The sequence below is a fragment of the Balaenoptera ricei genome, chromosome 2 (assembly GCF_028023285.1).
Source record: "Balaenoptera ricei isolate mBalRic1 chromosome 2, mBalRic1.hap2, whole genome shotgun sequence".
NCBI classification, from domain to species: domain Eukaryota; kingdom Metazoa; phylum Chordata; class Mammalia; order Artiodactyla; family Balaenopteridae; genus Balaenoptera; species Balaenoptera ricei.
The window spans coordinates 64,603,638-64,620,085 of NC_082640.1; the positions used below are offsets into that span (position 1 = coordinate 64,603,638).

Consider the following 16,448-nt stretch of genomic DNA (forward strand, 5'->3'; position numbering starts at 1 on the left):
ACCAAAAATTGGAGAAGGCAGCAACAAGGCCCCCTCCCTCCTGCTCATGGGTAAACCAGGAGTGAAGTGGCCCTTGTCCTGCCCCTCCCGCTTAGGTCTTCCTGCAGTAGAGGCCCTTGATATAAGTATGAGACCAAGTTCTGCTCCCAGTTTCTAGAATATTTGTGGAACCCTGGGCTCCCTTTGTGCCCCTTCCGTTTTCCAGTGCCCTCCCTCCATTGATAAAGCAGGGTCAAGGGAGGGGGAGAGGGTTGGGAATGGAACTAAATCTGGCTTGCACCTTTCCTCTCTCCTGACCACTCTGAAGGACCAAGCCTTTCCTGGTGGGGATAAGAGGGAAGGGGCCCACAGGCCAGGTTCATTTTCACACTGAACTCTTCTGCTTGTGCTTTCCTACTCGATTTCTGGCCATCTGCAGTCCCTTTCCAGACACCTCCAAAAGATTTTTGCCTGGGGAGGCACCGAAAAGTCCCCAACTCTGGGGAAAGCACATGAAATCATTCCAGCTCCAGAGCTGTCCGACATCAGACTCTTGTTCAAAATCCCCACTGGTGTTCCCTACTCATGTCCTCACTTCTCTGGTGTGGAGAGATTGAAACTGCCTTGGAGCTAGCTTAGCGTTGGGAGGTTTTGGGAGGGATGGGTTTCTGCAAAGGGCTTCGGGCTGCGAGACTAAATGGCTAAAGAGGAAGAACCTGGAGCAGGCACCCAAGGCCCTCGCTGGGAAGGGCAGAGGGTGCAGACCCAGGCCCCGTCCTCTGGGGTAGGATCCGAGCAGAGCTTGGGGCCCCACCTGGATCTGGGGAGAGGGAGGAACAACCAATGGGCTGCGCCCGTCCCGCGCGAGCAGCCAATAGGCGGTCGGGGGCGTGTCCTCCGAGGCGGTCGGGAGTGGGCATTCGGTCCTGTGGCGCGGTCCCCGGCGCTCGCTGGAGGCTTCGCGATGACCGCTCTGAGCCCGGGCGAGGCCGCCAAGGCGGGCAGGTAAGGGGCTGCGACCCGCGGACCGGGCTCCAGGGCCTAGAGGCCGCCTCGAAGGGACGCTGCCCGGCGGGACCCGGCGGCCGCTGCGCCTCGGCGCGTTCTACCCGCGGGGCAGGCGCTTCCTGGCCCGCCGGAATGCGGGCTTCACTCCAGAGCTGCGCCGCGCGGGCCCTGGCGCTTCCCGGGCTCAGAGGTGTTCGTGCTGGGGCAGGATGTCAGGCTGTAGGCGCTTCGCGCGAGGGGTTCGAACCTGGAGGATGAGGGACGTCCAGGCGGTATCAGGGAGGTGGAGAGCACCCCACCTCGGGATCCTCCCGTGGTCCATCATCACCCTCCTCCGCCGCTGTCGCTGGGCATTCATTCATTCATTCCCCAGCCATATCGACCCCCAGTCGTGACTGCCCCCCACCCAAGGGCTGGCGCTTCCCTTCTGGCCCCCGAAAGGGTCAGCCTCTCTCTTCCAAACGGGTCTGCAATTGTAGCGGCGCTCGGTTGCCCGGGAGGCAGCGTGGAGCTGTCCCAGGACGACTCGGCCGCACCCATCCGTCAGGCCCTTCGCCGTCGGGCAGGCTGGGGCCAGTCTCTCAGCCTCGAGATCTGTTTCACAGCCACCCTCGGAGGAAGGAAAGTTCTTGCAGCTGGGCAAGGGGCAGGGAGGCAGGGCAGGCAGGAGGTGGTGTTTCAGGTGGCACCAAGAATTGTGACCTCTGCCCCATGAAGTCTTGGGGCCCTGCAGGCAGGATTATTTGGGGAAGACAGAGCCAGTGGATGAAGCTGTAAGTTCCTGCCCTTGCCCCAGTCCCAAACCCCACAGCCTGAGCTCTGAAGGCTGGCCATCTAGCACTGGGGCAGATAGGGTGAATGTGATGTGAGCCCAGTGCCCAGTCCACACAAGTACGTGGAACTGGTGGAATGTTTAAGGGCTCCCTCTGTCCTGTCTTCAGAGAGGCTGGTGAGGCCCTACCCCACTGGCATTTGCCCTTCTTCGCTTTGCTTGCCCCACCCATCCTTGAAGGAATCAGCCTCCTAGGGAATGAGAGAATGTCCTGACAATCCGTGATGCCTTTGCCCCAGTGTACACCCCCTAGCTGGCTCTGAAGTCCAGTTCCTCTCAGAGCGAAGACTTACGGGGTTGCAGGGAGAGGTGGAGTAGAGGGTGTCCTTCCCATCCTGCAGTGAGGGGGCCAGTATGCTCCTTCTGTAGTCCTCTGACCACGCTGACAGACACTCTCAGGTCTGAGGTTATGGTTTGACAGGACCAGTTAAGCAGTGCACATCTCTGGGGCAAATGGGCAGATCTAGAGCGCATTATGTCAGTGCAGAAGCTGACAGAAGCTGCTCCTGAGTTTCCAGGAGCATTTCTGCTGGGGCCAAATCCAAGTTCTCCTTCCTGACTTGCCTTTGGGAGAATTTTCTGAATAGCCTAGAGGTGACAGCCCAGGTCCTATCCATGCCTTGATGTTACTGGTTGCTTTGAAATTTCTGAGCTTAGGCGAGTCTTCAAAGCCTTAGTGCAGACCGGAAGGATCTGTGTGCCAATCCATCCACCTAGGATGACCCCCTAAGGTTGAGGTCAGCAGTACTCAAGATGGGCTATGCCAGCCAGCCTCCCTGAACCTCTTCCACGTGCCTGTGCTTGGGTGGCCCCTCCTAGTCCTTAACCTGGTTAAGTTGTGGCTTTGGCCCTTGAATGCCACATACCATACTTATCAGACCAGCACGAAGAGCCTCTCTCATCAGAAGTTCCTATTTTGCTGTGACCTGGCACAAGTCCCCTCTCTGCGCCTGCTTTGCCATCATAAGGTAAGGAGATTGGATTGTAGGCTCCTTAAAGGCCTTCTCCATGCAGTCATTCAGTGATTCTGCTAACTAGCCTGTTTCCCCCTTGATTTCTGAAGGTATTTTATCTCTTTACATAATTACTTCGTTGCTATGACTACCTATGGAAAGCCCATGAAGTCGAGACCCATGCGGCATTCCACTTTGGTGTCGTGTCTGAGTCAGGACACCAGAAAATAATTTGCTTTTCTCCTTTCCTGAGAAGTGAAAATAATTCCCCCCAATTCGGCAGCCATCTCTTATGCAAGGGTAAGTTTGGCAAGAAGTCAGTCTTGGCCACTGTGCTGCTATTCACCTGGGCCACAGGGCACCAGTCTGTCACCACATGTTATCACCAACCTTTGAAGCTTTGATTAATTCCCCTGCTGTTTACTAACGTAGGAAAGGAAGGAGGAGGGGGAGGGCAGAAGCCCCCGGGAACGGAGCTTCCTTTGTAATTAAGAAGTACCTGCCTCCCCAGGGAGTCCCTGCCAGCTACAGCATGAAGGAAGGCCCTGTTCCCACGAATATAAGCCTCCGCGGGGCAGGCTGGTGTCTCCCTTCTCCCCACTACAGCTACACATTTTCATTAGTTTACAAGTGCCTGGTCATAATTTAGGACTGGGGTGTTTTAATAACCTGTGGAGGTTGAGCCAATCTTTAAGTCCTTGTCCTAAGTTAGAGTTTCCTCAGATGATGTTTAAAACCACTAGAAAATCACGTTGTTAATTTTTAAATAGGACGTTGGTTTTGGCTGGGACTATTTTTTAAAAATATGAACTAAAGGGGAAAACATAGTTTTTCGAGGCAAGAGCCTGCTGTGTCCCCCTTTGCCTGGCAAAGTAATAAAGCTATCCTAATCTATTTCACCCTCAAAAAAATATGGACTAAAAAAGCATATAAAGAATTAGTTTAAATCAAACACAAATTGCTTTTCCTTCTGACGTGTTGACCTGGCACATCATGGTATATTAAATAATTGTCAAAATCATACTGGTATTTCATTTCACTGGTGTCTTGGGGTCATTGGTGGCTTAGGGTCAGAACAGCAGCATGGGTGGGATGCCTGAGCAAATAGCTGTGACTGGTTGTAAGAATGTTTTTCTCACTCCCTCATGTAAAGAAAAAAAATTAAATATTTCTAATTTATGTTAACATTAATCAAATTATTTGAAACTTGCCCATAATCACCAGGGCCACACAAAATGTTATTTTTTAAATAATTTTTGAATTTTGAAGCACTATTCAACAATTTTATTTTGAAATAACCTAGTGACAATACCTCAGAATCGATATTCATACTGGGCTTCTTTGATTACCAAACAAGTTGAAAATGTTTATATATTTAATTGTTAAATCTTTTCGTTGTGGAGAATTTCAAACACATACAAAAGAAGAGTAGTATAATAAGCAGCATGTGCCCATCACCCAGCTTCAACAATTAGCAAGTCATGGGCCTCCCTTCTCCCTCCCTCCTGGATTATTTTGAAGCAAATCTAAGATATATTATTTCATCCACAACTATTTCAGTGTATACCTATAAAGGATAAGGTCTTTTAAAAATATAACTACAATACCATTTTCACACCTAAAAAATAACAATAACTTCTTAAAATCATCAGATAGCTAGTCGGCAAAGTTCCCACATCATCTAGTAAATGTTTTTGTGCCATTTTAAAAACTTTTATAAGGATCCAAATGAGGTTTATACAATTGGCTGAAACACTGAATCTATATATCTGTGTCTCTAGTAGTCTCTTGTAATGTATAAATTCCCCTTCCATTTCTTCTTTTTTCCTTGCAACTTATTTGTCGGAAAAAATCATTTTCTTTTTTCCTATACCATTGCCCAGTTTGCTGGTGCTGTTTAAAAATGTTCCTCTGACTCCTGTATTTCCTATAAATTGGCAGTTGGATCTAGACATTGATCAGATTCAGGAGGTACTGAACACTTGAGGAAACACATAAGGTCTGGTTATTTCTCTTTGGGGCATGTTAACAGCCACTGATGATTATTTCATGTAGACCCATTATTTCATTAGGGATTGCAAAATGGTATTACTCCAATTCTATCACTCTTTCATTATTTATTAGCTTATTTCTATAAGAATATTTCTATAAGAGAAATGTCCCTTCTTCAACTATTTGGTTACCCAAATACTAGAAAGGCAGAATAAATCCTCAGCTCTTTCCTTCAATTTACAAGTTTTCAAAATAATGAGATGGGTCCCTAGTAATCACCAAAGGTGACCAATGAGTCATTTTGGTATTATTATGATCTCATGGATTTAAACATATTTGATGTGTTTTAGCTCATTGTAGACATTATTCTTATTGATGCTCAAATTGTCCCATCTTGCCCTGTCTTCAGGTTGGCTCCTGAATACTTGTGCCATGACCACAGTCTTTGATGGCTTCCTTGCTTTCTGGTATGATTAGATATTTTAGGCCCATTTGTGTATTTCCTGCCCCAAATCTGGAATCAGCCATTTCTCTAAGGAACACTGGTTCCCTTTTGGGAAATTGCATGACCATAATCTAAGCACCAGGGGTGTTCATTGCTAGCTGAGTATTTATTTTTTTTAAAGTAATCAGTTTTGAAGTTTATCTTTTAAACCCACTTGATTGCTGATCAAATTAAAGTGTATTTCCTATCATTTTGGGAGTCATAGGCTATATTAAAAATATAGCACAGCAAAGTGAGTCAGCCATACATATACATGTATCCATGAAGAAACTTTAAATTATACTTGGCAGTTGTTTTAATAATCTCTCTCTCTCTCTCTTTCATTTTACATATTGAGAATTGACGCCCGCAGGAATTGGCAAACTATGGTCAGCAGGCCAAGTCCTGCCCATTGTCTGTTTTTGTAAATAAAGTCTTACAGTCATGCCCATTAAAAAAAAAAAAAATCTAATGAAAGTGAAATATTCTCTTTCCAGAGACATGTTCCTTTGTTCAGACGCAACAGTTTTGCGCAAAATTCCAGGAGTTCACAGACCTTCCCTGCAACCCTTGCCTGGATTCCACAGTCCATTAGACTGTCAACTGGGGTCCATAATGATGGAGGAAGACTTGGGAGGACTGGAAATAACCAGTTGGCCCCATGTAAGAGCAGCAAGTGGGAAAGCTAATGGGTCTTGCAGTATCAGACCCAGGAGAAGAGAGATTAGGAGTAGTCATTGCAGAGACTCTGCACTGGTCACACCAGCAGTGAAGATCTGGTTTTATCAAGAGAGGAACATGAGGTTAAAAGTTTGTTCTTTGGTGAAGGATCAGTAGATAGAGAGAAGTCCATTTGGGTGTTGGAAAGAACTTTCTAATAATTAGAACTTCAGTGACATACCTGCTAGATCACAGTTACATGTAGGCGCACGTTTCGAAATGTCTTGTGCCTAATTGCAACTTTACCTTTTTATCACCCACTTGAATATTTATTTCCTTACACTAAGTTCCTTGATATGGATAACACTGAGTAAGGTTGTTTTATTCCCCCCTTTTAAGTCATTCTCCGTTACGTAGTTACTGTGATATAATAATAGGAAGAGCCTGAGCTTTCAGAAAGACCTGGTTTCAAATCCTTGCTCCACAAGTTACTGCTGAGTTACTACTGGCTCTGAGCCTCCCTCTCTTCTCTATAAAACAGAGTCACATCTGGCCTACTTCGCAGGCTGTGTAATGGCCTGGTACACAGTAGATGCTCACCAAAAATGAGTTTCCCTGCAGTTCCTCCAGCTTTGAGAATCTGAGACCAGGTCTCTCTGATGATTCAGACCCAGCTCTAAGAAAAGCTTGGTCTTTTTTACTATTCAAGGTGCAAAGTTCATTTTTTAAAAATAAACTTTTTAATCTTTAGATAATTTAGATTCACATGCAATTGTGTGAAATAATACAAAGATCTCATGTACATTTCCCCCAATTTTTCCCAGTGGTAATATCCTGCACAATAATAGCACAACCAGAAAATTGACATTGATACAATCCCTTTGACCTTATTCAGATTTCACCAGTTTTACATGCATTCATTTGTGTGTGTGTGTGTGTGTGTGTGTGTGTGTTTAGTTTTGTAGAGTTTTATCACCTGTGGGAACTTGGCAAAGTTCATTTTTAAAATCAAGGTTTCTTTTTCTGTTGGATTCTGAGGGTTTTCATGTAAGAAGCATGTTTTAGAAATTTGGAATTTAAGAAGGGTCTATTAGTTAACATTGCTGTGCCTTTGGAACAAGTTTTTTTCTTTCTGTGTCTTTCTCCTTTTTTTTCATTCTTTCACCAAATGAAAATAGTTTATTGTGATCATAAAATTTAGGCAAAGTATACTACAGAAAATTATAAAGAAGAAAAGAAACACCTACAATCCCAACTCAAGGAGGAAAATAATGTTAGAATTTTGGTGAGCATCCTTCCCAATATATTTTATAATACATGCTGTTCTATATAATGTTTTTTCCAATGTTCTATAATGCTATCCTTTGTGGTAGACTTATTTTTAATAAGTTTTAATAAATAATGATAAATATCATTTTAATAGCTACATAGCCTTTCATTCTTTGAATAAACCACAATTTATTCATGCCCTATTGTTTTTTTTCCTCTTCTACAAGTGTAGTGAACTACACTTCAGTGCACATTCTTATACATTTAAATTTGTGTTCAATTATTTCCTAAGAATAAATTGTTAGAAGTGGAATTTGTGGGTCTGTTGGGTATCTACATACAAATGTATGTACATTTTCACACACTGCCCTCTCACACAGAAGTGTGTAAGACTTCCCATTCAGCAACATGTGGATCAACATAGATGTTATTAAACTTTTAAGCCTTTGAAATTTAATAAGTAAAAAAAGATATCCCTTCTATTTTATTTTAAAATATCTTTATTATTTTTGTTGATTTTAAAAGTATTACACCCTGTTATAATAAGTTCAAACAAAACAGAAACTATTGAGAGTGAATTCTTCCCTGAGATATAATCACTGTTGTTTGATATAGAACTTTTAATTCTATAAATGGGTTATATCTTGGTTACTTATATATACTTTTCACTAAACAACATATTTTGGACTTTTTTCCATATTAGCACATGCAGCTATACTCTAGTCTTTTAGTCAATTGCATAGGACTCTGTTATATTGATAAAATATTATTTTGGTATTTCCACCTTTTCCTTCAAACTTGTTAACTAAAGGAATATAAATTTTTGCCTACTTGTCCATTTATTTCCTTATACCAAGTTCCATGAAGTGGAGTTGTAGGATCAAAGGATTTACATTTCTTAAATAATTCGATATATGTTAGAAAGGTTAACTCAGTTTTAAGTCTCATCATGGAAAATAAGAATGCTTATTTTCCACATCCTTTCCACATCCTGTAATATTGAGCACTATAATTTTTTTAGTGTTTACCAGTAAGATAGGTAATAGAGATATTTCTTTTTTTGTGACTTGCCTGTTCATATTCTTTACCCACTTTTCTATTAGATTGTTTACCTTTCTCTTTCTGACTTGGATGAGTCATTATCATTTAAAAACACCAATCCTTTGTTGTTTACGTCACCTTTTAAAGTTTTATTTATTTATTTATTTTGACCACATTGCATTGCGGTATGTGGGATCTTAGTTCCCTGACCAGGGATGGAACCCATGCCCCTGCAGTGGAAGTGCAGAGTCTTAACCACTGGACCACCAGGGAAGCCCCCTGCCAGTTTAAATTTTGATGTACAAAGGTTTTTAATTTTTATGCAATTAAATCTTTTATGTGTTCTGTGTTTTATATCTTGCTTAGGAAGACCTTTCTCGGTATGTTAATATTCTCTTCTATTTTATTTTAGTTCTTTATTGATTTAGAAAATATTTGGATGTTTAATCTACCTGGGATTTATTTTTGTGAATGGTGTGAGGTAGCCAATTGCCCCAAGAACATTTATTGGACAATCTGTTCTTTCCTTACTTATTTGAAACAGCTTCTTTCTTATATACTAAATTCTCAGATACCCATAGATCATCTTCTGGACTCCCCTTATGTTCTATTGATCTATTCATTTTTTCCTAAACTAATAAGTATTTTAATTGCTCCAGCTTTGTAGTTTATTCTGAAATCTGGTAGGGCAAAGCCCTTGCATGAAATTTGGGATAAATTCGCTTCTTTAAAACTTTCAATCTTCCCACTCAGGAGCAGAGTTTATCTCTCCATTTATTCAAGTCTTCTTTCGTGTCATTTTAAAAATGTCTGTGATTTTCTTCTCATAGATTTCTCTACATTTTAAGAGTTTATTCTTGGGTAACTTATATGTGTTGCCATATGAATAGAATCATTTCCCCAAATATATTTTATAACTGTTTATTTCAGGTCTACTGAGAAACTATTGATTTTTATATTGATCTTGTAACCACTTGAATAACAATTAACTCCATGAGAGTGTATTGTGTGTCTATCCTTATCACAGCTCTGCCTAGCCCATGGCCCAAATATAAGAATATCTGGGCCACTTTCTTATGATTTTTCCAGTTGATGACGTATCCTCTAGTTAGTTTATGTTACCATCTTTCAAACAATAATCATTGCTTTTTACTGGATTGGCCAAAAAGTTCGTTCGGGTTTTTGGTAGGACGGTACGAAACCCGAACGAACTATTTGGCCAGCCCAAATAATGTTAAGAACCTTGAATTTCTTTTTCGTGCCTTTGTGCAATGGCTAGAACTTCCAGAACAATGTTGAATAACAGTGGCGAGAGCAGGCATTCCTAGGGGGTTTCCACCAGTTGGACAATCTGGGGTTCTCCCTGGAGGGAGAGGTACCAGGACCCAGTAAGCTCTTTAAGAGTAGGTCATCACCCGAGAATCCGAACCCTTAGATGAGCACGGCTTGGGGGAGCCCGGTTAGCGGAAGCCTGTGGCAGGGCGCGGAGCTGGACCCTCCTGGGACGTCCCAAATCCGGGCCAACTACCAGGTTTGGGTCCCGGAAGGGGTGCGGGCTCCCTTTCCAGGGAGCAGAGGTGCCGGCACGCTTGCTGTTTTCCCAATAGCCCTCCAGTCTACGCAAGCTTTTGCTCTTCCGCCTGCAGACCCATCGGCCTCCTCCAAGGGGTGGGCAGGGCAGGGCCGGGCGGGCTGGCGCGGGGCCGTGCGGTGCTGGAATTCTGGGTGTGGCTGCCCTCGGCGCCGGGTGGCGCTGGGCTCTGCAGCCCTTCCGAGGGCTGGCGCAGAAAATGGACTTGTGGTTCGCGGGCTGCGGCAGAGACGCGCCAGGGCTGAGGAGCGGCAGGTGAGGATGGCTGGACCAGGCGGGGAAGCTGCGGGCAAGGGCAGCACCCACTCCCTCCCCGACTGTGGACACCCCGCTCAGGGAATCAGGAGAGGGAGGTACAGTCCTATCCCCCAGCATCTCCGTGGTCTTTCACTGGGAGGAAGGCAGGATCCGAGGTCGGTGTGGCGCTGAGCTGGCCGGTGACCTGGGCTGCCGGCTGTGCTCGGCAGCATCTTCACTTGTGCTCAGGGGCCTGTCCTCACCGTCCGTCCCTGGGATGCAGTCAGCAGCATGGGAGGGAGGAAGAAGGAGCAGGCCTTTAGCACCCGAGTCTGGATTCAGACCCCCACTAGGGCACCAAAACGGTCCTGGCTAAAGCTGCAGATCCCCTCCTTGTTGCTAAAGTTACTTAGACTGCCTTTCAGTCTTCCCGCTGTTTGGCCTCTCAGCAAACTTCACTGCTTTCCCACTCCTCCTTTTTGAAGTACTCTTTCGGCTTCCATGACAACCTATACACCTGGTTTTATTCCTACCTCTTGGGCCACCCTCTCCTCATCTCCTTGGGGCACTCCTCTTCCTCCTCCACACAGCTTTTAAGTGTTGTAGTTCTCGAGCTCCCAGGCTACTCTCCTTCCCCTCCCTCTTCCCCATCCTCCTTGTGGAGATATAATTCACACACCATAAAATTCATCCTTTTAAAGTGTGCCGTTCAGTGGCTTTTACTGTATTCACAAAGTTGTGGAACCATCATCACTAATTCTGGAACAGTTTCATCACCTCCAAACGAAACCCTATGTGCATTAGTCACTTCCCATTTCCCCTTCCCTCCAACCCCTGGCAACTACTAATCTACTTTCTGTCTCTGTGGATTTGCCAATTCTGGACATTTCCTGTACGTGGAATCATACGATATGTGGTCTTTTGTAACTGGCTTTTCATTTAGCATAATTTTTTTTTTTTTTTTTTTTTAGTGTAATGTTTTTAACGTCCATTCATGTTGTAATATGTATCAGTACTTCATTACTTTGTATGGCTGAATTATGTTCCACTGTATGGGTATACCACATTTTGCTTATCCATTCATCAGTTGGGTATTTGGGTTGTTTCCATTTTTTGGCTATTACGGTAATAATTATCATAATGCTGTGAGCATTCCTTTTTTTAAAAACTTAAAAAAATTGAAGTATAGTTGATTTACAATGTGTTAATTTCTGCTGTACAGCAAAGTGGTTCAGTTATACATACATATACATTCTTTTTAATATTCTTTTCCATTATGTTTTGTCACAGGATATTGAATATAGTTCCCTATAGTGCTCTACAGTAGTTCCCTATAGTTCCCTATAGTGCTCTACAGTAGGACCTTGTTGTTTATCCATTCTATATATAATAGTTTGCAGCTGCTAATCCCAAACTCCCCATCCATCCCTCCTCCACCCCCCTCCCCCTTAGCAATCACAGGTCTGTTCTCTATGTCTGTGAGTCTGTCTCACAGAGAAGTTCATTTGTGTCATATTTTAGACTGCACATATAAGTGATATCATACGGTACTTGTCTTTCTATTTCTGACTTACTTCACTTAGTATAATAATCTCTAGGTCCATCCATGTTACTGCAAATGGTATTATTTCATTCTTTTTTATGGCTGAGTAATATTCCATTGTGTATATGTACCACATCTTTATTCATTCATCTGTTGATGGACATTTAGCTTGTTTCCATGTCTTGGCTATTATAAATAGTGCTGCTATGAACATAGGGGCTCATGTGTCTTTTTGAATTGTAGTTTTGTCTGAATATATGCCCAGGAGTGGGATTGCTGGATCATATGGGAATTCTATTTTTAGTTTTTTGAGGAACCTCCATACTGTTTTCCATAGTGGCTGTACCAGTTTACATTCCCACCAACAGTGTAGGAGGGTTCCCTTTGCTATGAGCATTCTTGTACAAGATTTTGTGTGCACATATATTTTCAGTTTTCTTGGGTATATGTACCTAGGAGTAGAACTGCTGGGTCATATAGTAAATGTTTAACCATTTGAGTAACCACCAAACTGTTTTCCAAAGCAGTTGCACCAATTTACAATACCACCAGCAATGTGTGAGGGCTCCAGTTTCTCCTTATCCTCACCAACACTTGATATGAATTACAGTCTCTCGGGGGTGTGAAGTGGTATCACATTGTGGTTTTGATTTGTATTTCCCTGATGACTAATGATGTTGAGCATCTTTTTGTGTACTTATTGGTCATTTGATATCTTCTTTGGAAAAATGTTTATTTAAACATTTGCCCATTTTTAGTTGGATTATTTGTCTTTTTATTTTTCTGTTTTGAGTTCTTTAAAAAGATTTTAATTGTGGTTAAGAAAAACACATAACATAAAATTTACCGTCTTAACCATTTCTAAGTTCATTTGTACAATTCAGTAATGTTAAATATACGTATTCATATTGTTGTGCAACCAATCTCGAGAACTTTTTCACCTTGCAAAACTGAAACTCTATACACATTAAATAACTCTCCATTCCGCCCCCCTCCTCCAGCCCCTGGCAACCACCATTCTACTTTCTGTTTCTATGAATCTGACTACTCTAGGTACTTCACATAGGTGGAGTCATACAGCATTTATATTTTTGTGACTGGCTTTTTTCACTTAGTATGATATCTGCAAGGTCATAAGAGTTTTTAATATATTCTAGATACTAGTCCCTTATCCAATGCATGATTTACAAATATTTTCTCTCATTCTATGAGTTTCCTTTTCACCTTCTCAATATCATTAGCAGCACAAAAGTTTCTAATTTTGAAGTTCGATTTATCTATTTTTTCTTCTGTTTCTTGTGCTTTTGGTGTCATACCTTAAGAGACCATTGCCTAGTCAAACAAAGATGTACACGTATGATTTCTTCTAAGAGTCTTAGCTCTCACATTTTTGAGTTATTTTTTGTACATCGTGTGAGATAGGGATCCAACTTAATTCTTTTGCATGTGGATATCTAGTTGTCCCTGCAACATTTGTTGAAAAGACTATTCTCTCCCCCGTTGAATTGGTCTTGGCACCCTTCTCGATAGCTTCTCTTCTTTATGTACCCATTTTCCCTGGGGGATCTTCCTAGCTCCTGTACCCATCCATGGGCCAATAACTCAGAAATGTATCCCTTCAGCCTGGACCTTTCTTCTGAGCTCCTTACTCATATGTAACTTGATATCTCCACTTAAATGTTTCTCACACATGTTTAAGACTGAACTCATGATTGTTTCCTTCAAATATGTTCTTTTTCCAGTATATTTTCCCCTGTTTTGTCTCAGCAAAACACAGCCGTATCCTGCTTGCTTAAGCCAGAAATCTAGAGTCAGGTTTGACACTTCTTACCTTATGCCCCACATCCAGTTGATCACCAAGTCCGGGTTGGTTCTACTTGGAAATATATATTGTGAATCTATCCCTCAACCTCCATCACCACCACTGCCACCAAGTCTGAGACCTCATCTCTCTGCTGGAATACAGTCTCCTAACTGGTCTGTCTCCATGGAAAATTCTAAATATATACAAAAGAGGAGGAGAGTTGTAGGAGGGACCCCCATGTATTCATCACCACCAACATCAGGTTGTCCCTATTTCATCAGTACTCATCCTGTGCTCCCCCTGCCCCACACCCTTTGGATTACTTTGAAATAAATCTATGTATTAGAGTGATCTGTGACGTCCAGGGGTGCCAGCTCAAACAGATGCTGTTCCATACTCTTTAACATACAAAGTTGACAGTGTATTTCCCCTTTTAAATCCCTTCATTGGTTCCTCATGGCTTTTTTTTTTTTTAAATGCATCCTCTTTTTTTTTAAATTTTTTTTTTTTTTTAATTTTTTATTTTATGGCTGTGTTGGGTCTTCGTTTCTGTGTGAGGGCTTTCTCTACTTGCGGCAAGTGGGGACCACTCTTCATCGCGGTGCGCGGGCCTCTCACTATCGCGGCCCCTCTTGTTGCGGAGCACAGGCTCCAGACGCGCAGGCTCAGTAATTGTGGCTCACGGGCCTAGTTGCTCCGCGGCATGTGGGATCTTCCCAGACCAGGGCTCGAACCCGTGTCCCCTGCATTGGCAGGCAGATTCTCAACCACTGCACCACCAGGGAAGCCCCCTCATGGCTTTTTTTCTTTTCTTTTTTTTTTTTTGTTTTTTACTATAAACAACTTTATTCATGGACTTTCACATAAGTATAAAAGTTATGGATATTAAAATCACACCTTCACATACATTTTCCAGAAAAAGCCAATACCTGTATACACTGAAAATCAGATATCAAAATCTGGGGGCCCAAAGTTCCCAGAAGAAACCAGTTGTGGGGGTAACCAGCTGTATCTAGTGTCTCCGACTCCATTTCTGCAGCGCAAAAGAACCCCCCCCCCCCATAGTTTTTAAGAGAATGACAAAAACCCTTACTGGGGCCCACAAGACCCTGCATGATCTAGCCCTGCCAACCTCTCCAGCCTCATTGCTCATTACTTCACTACTCACCTGTACCCTCCAGACACAAAGGCTCTGTTTACGTTTCTCATACATGCCACAGACATCTGGCCTCAGGGCTTTTGCACATCATAAACCCTCTAATCAACCCTCTACAAGGACCCCTTCCCAACACCCTCCAATCCTCCCCACCCCCGCCCCTGCCCGCCCCTCAGCCTGATTAGCGTCCGTTGGCTCTCAGTGCAAACGCTGCTTCGGGAGGTCTTCCCCACTCCCCACGGGTGACTCGGGACTCCTTGACAGAGGTCCTCCTAGGACGCTGTGCTTTGCCTTCATAGCGTACATTACACAGTTATAATTATGTATCAGTCTCTATAAATATTTGTTTCATGTCTGCCTCTCCCACCGGGCATTTTGGGGATAGTAGCGTGCCTTGTCCCTCTTCGTATACACAGCACTTACACAGAGCTGAGTGAATACAGGCGTTCAACTGGCATTTGTAGGATGGAGGCAGAGGGGCCGGCAGCCTCTCCTGGGATTGGGGTTTTTCTGACCACAGAGAGCCAGTGGCCATCTGCCCCTCCCCCAGTTCCTGGCTAGGCTTTGTTATTCCCTCAGACAACATTTGCTTTCCCTCCTGGCTTGAGACTTTCTTGCCCCTTTGCAGAGGAGTAACTGAGGCCCAGAAGGGGAGAGTGGCTTCTCCAAGGACCCACAGCAGTGAGAGGTACTTCTAGGCCTGCGTCCTGTCTTCCTGTCCCCACGCCCAGGCTCTTCCAGGACACTGCGGCTGCTCGAGACTGCCTGTGTCCTGACAAGAGCCAGGTGGGTCCCCAAAGCCAGAGTGATTCCGAGGTGGGTGTCCCAGGGTGGTTGGAGTTAGGCGTGCTGGATGCTACCCATGGATGGACAGAGCTGACTTGTCCCGGGAGTAGCCACACCTCCGGGCAGCCTTGAGTGGGGGTGAGCATCTGAGGGTGTCTGTGGGCCCTCCGCTCAGCCGGCCCGGCAGAGGGTGGCCCCCAGGAGCACAGGGGCGCTCTGTTTCTTCATGAATGCAAGTCTGTGTTTAGACCTGAATGACCAGCTTCTTGTCTGGAAACAGCCAGGCCCCAAGTGGCCTGCCAAGAAAAAGTGGTCTGTCACCAGGTCCAGGGGTGCCAGCTCACACAGATGCTGCTCCAGCAGTGGGCACTGTGGGATGAAGCCAGCAACAGGCAGGTCACTCTCTGCAGAACCAATTCCCTGCTCCATCGTAGCTGGGGCTTTGTAGGAAATCCTGCGTATCCCCAGGAGCAAAGCTTCCAGGTTTCAGCCATTTGTCCCTCTGTCTCCCTGGTGACTGTTCTCACGCTGCAGGTCTTTGAGCTCTGGCCAGGAAGGGGGCAGCAACTGCTGGCCTCGTACCTCTGGTGGAGGGAGAAGAGAGGGTGGGATCCTGAGTATGGTTGGGCCTGAGCTGTGGGAGGACCTCTGGGCCCCAGGAGATGGGACGCAGTCCATGGATGCCACCCAGGTGTAAAGAGGGCCCTGCCCGCTGCCACTGTCCCAGGGGAAAGGTTCAGTCACGCAGGACATGTATGGAGCTTTGTGGGTGCAGTGGGGGGCCCGGTGGTGTCCCCATCTCTACTTCCCATGGGGAGCTCACCTCTAGGCATCCTTCAAGGGACATGATGGGAGGGTAGGGGGGCAACTCAGCTCTCAGGGGTGCAGACAGGGGTGGGAGGCCCAGCGGGGCCTCACAAGGCTGTGAGAACCGGCCTCCTTCCCCAGGGCTGGGCCATGACCTCTCTCAGATCCTCACAGCGGCCCTGACCATCTGCAGGCCAGAGAAGGGATTCTCCCCATTTTAGAGAGGAGGGAGGAGACTCAGGGAGATGCCTGGGGGCCACCCGGAGGGTCAGGGGAGCCAGAGGCAAACTTGAGTGAGTTGTTCTC

General features: G+C 44.7%; 1 protein-coding gene across 3 annotated transcripts in view; it reads left to right on the plus strand.

The window, feature by feature from the left end:
- The first annotated feature begins 903 nt into the window (after positions 1–903).
- The window catches only part of GRAMD2A (GRAM domain containing 2A), a 35,324-nt gene continuing 19,779 nt past the window's right edge, over positions 904–16,448 (plus strand). For 2 of the 3 annotated variants that reach the window (XM_059912814.1, XM_059912815.1), the window contains exon 1: positions 9,985–10,064. In XM_059912814.1, coding sequence (XP_059768797.1) covers positions 10,009–10,064 — 56 coding nt within the window. In that variant the 5' untranslated portion in view covers positions 9,985–10,008. Of the gene's footprint in view, positions 985–9,984; positions 10,065–16,448 lie in introns of those variants that run through there. The other variant, XM_059912816.1, reaches the window with a different exon arrangement.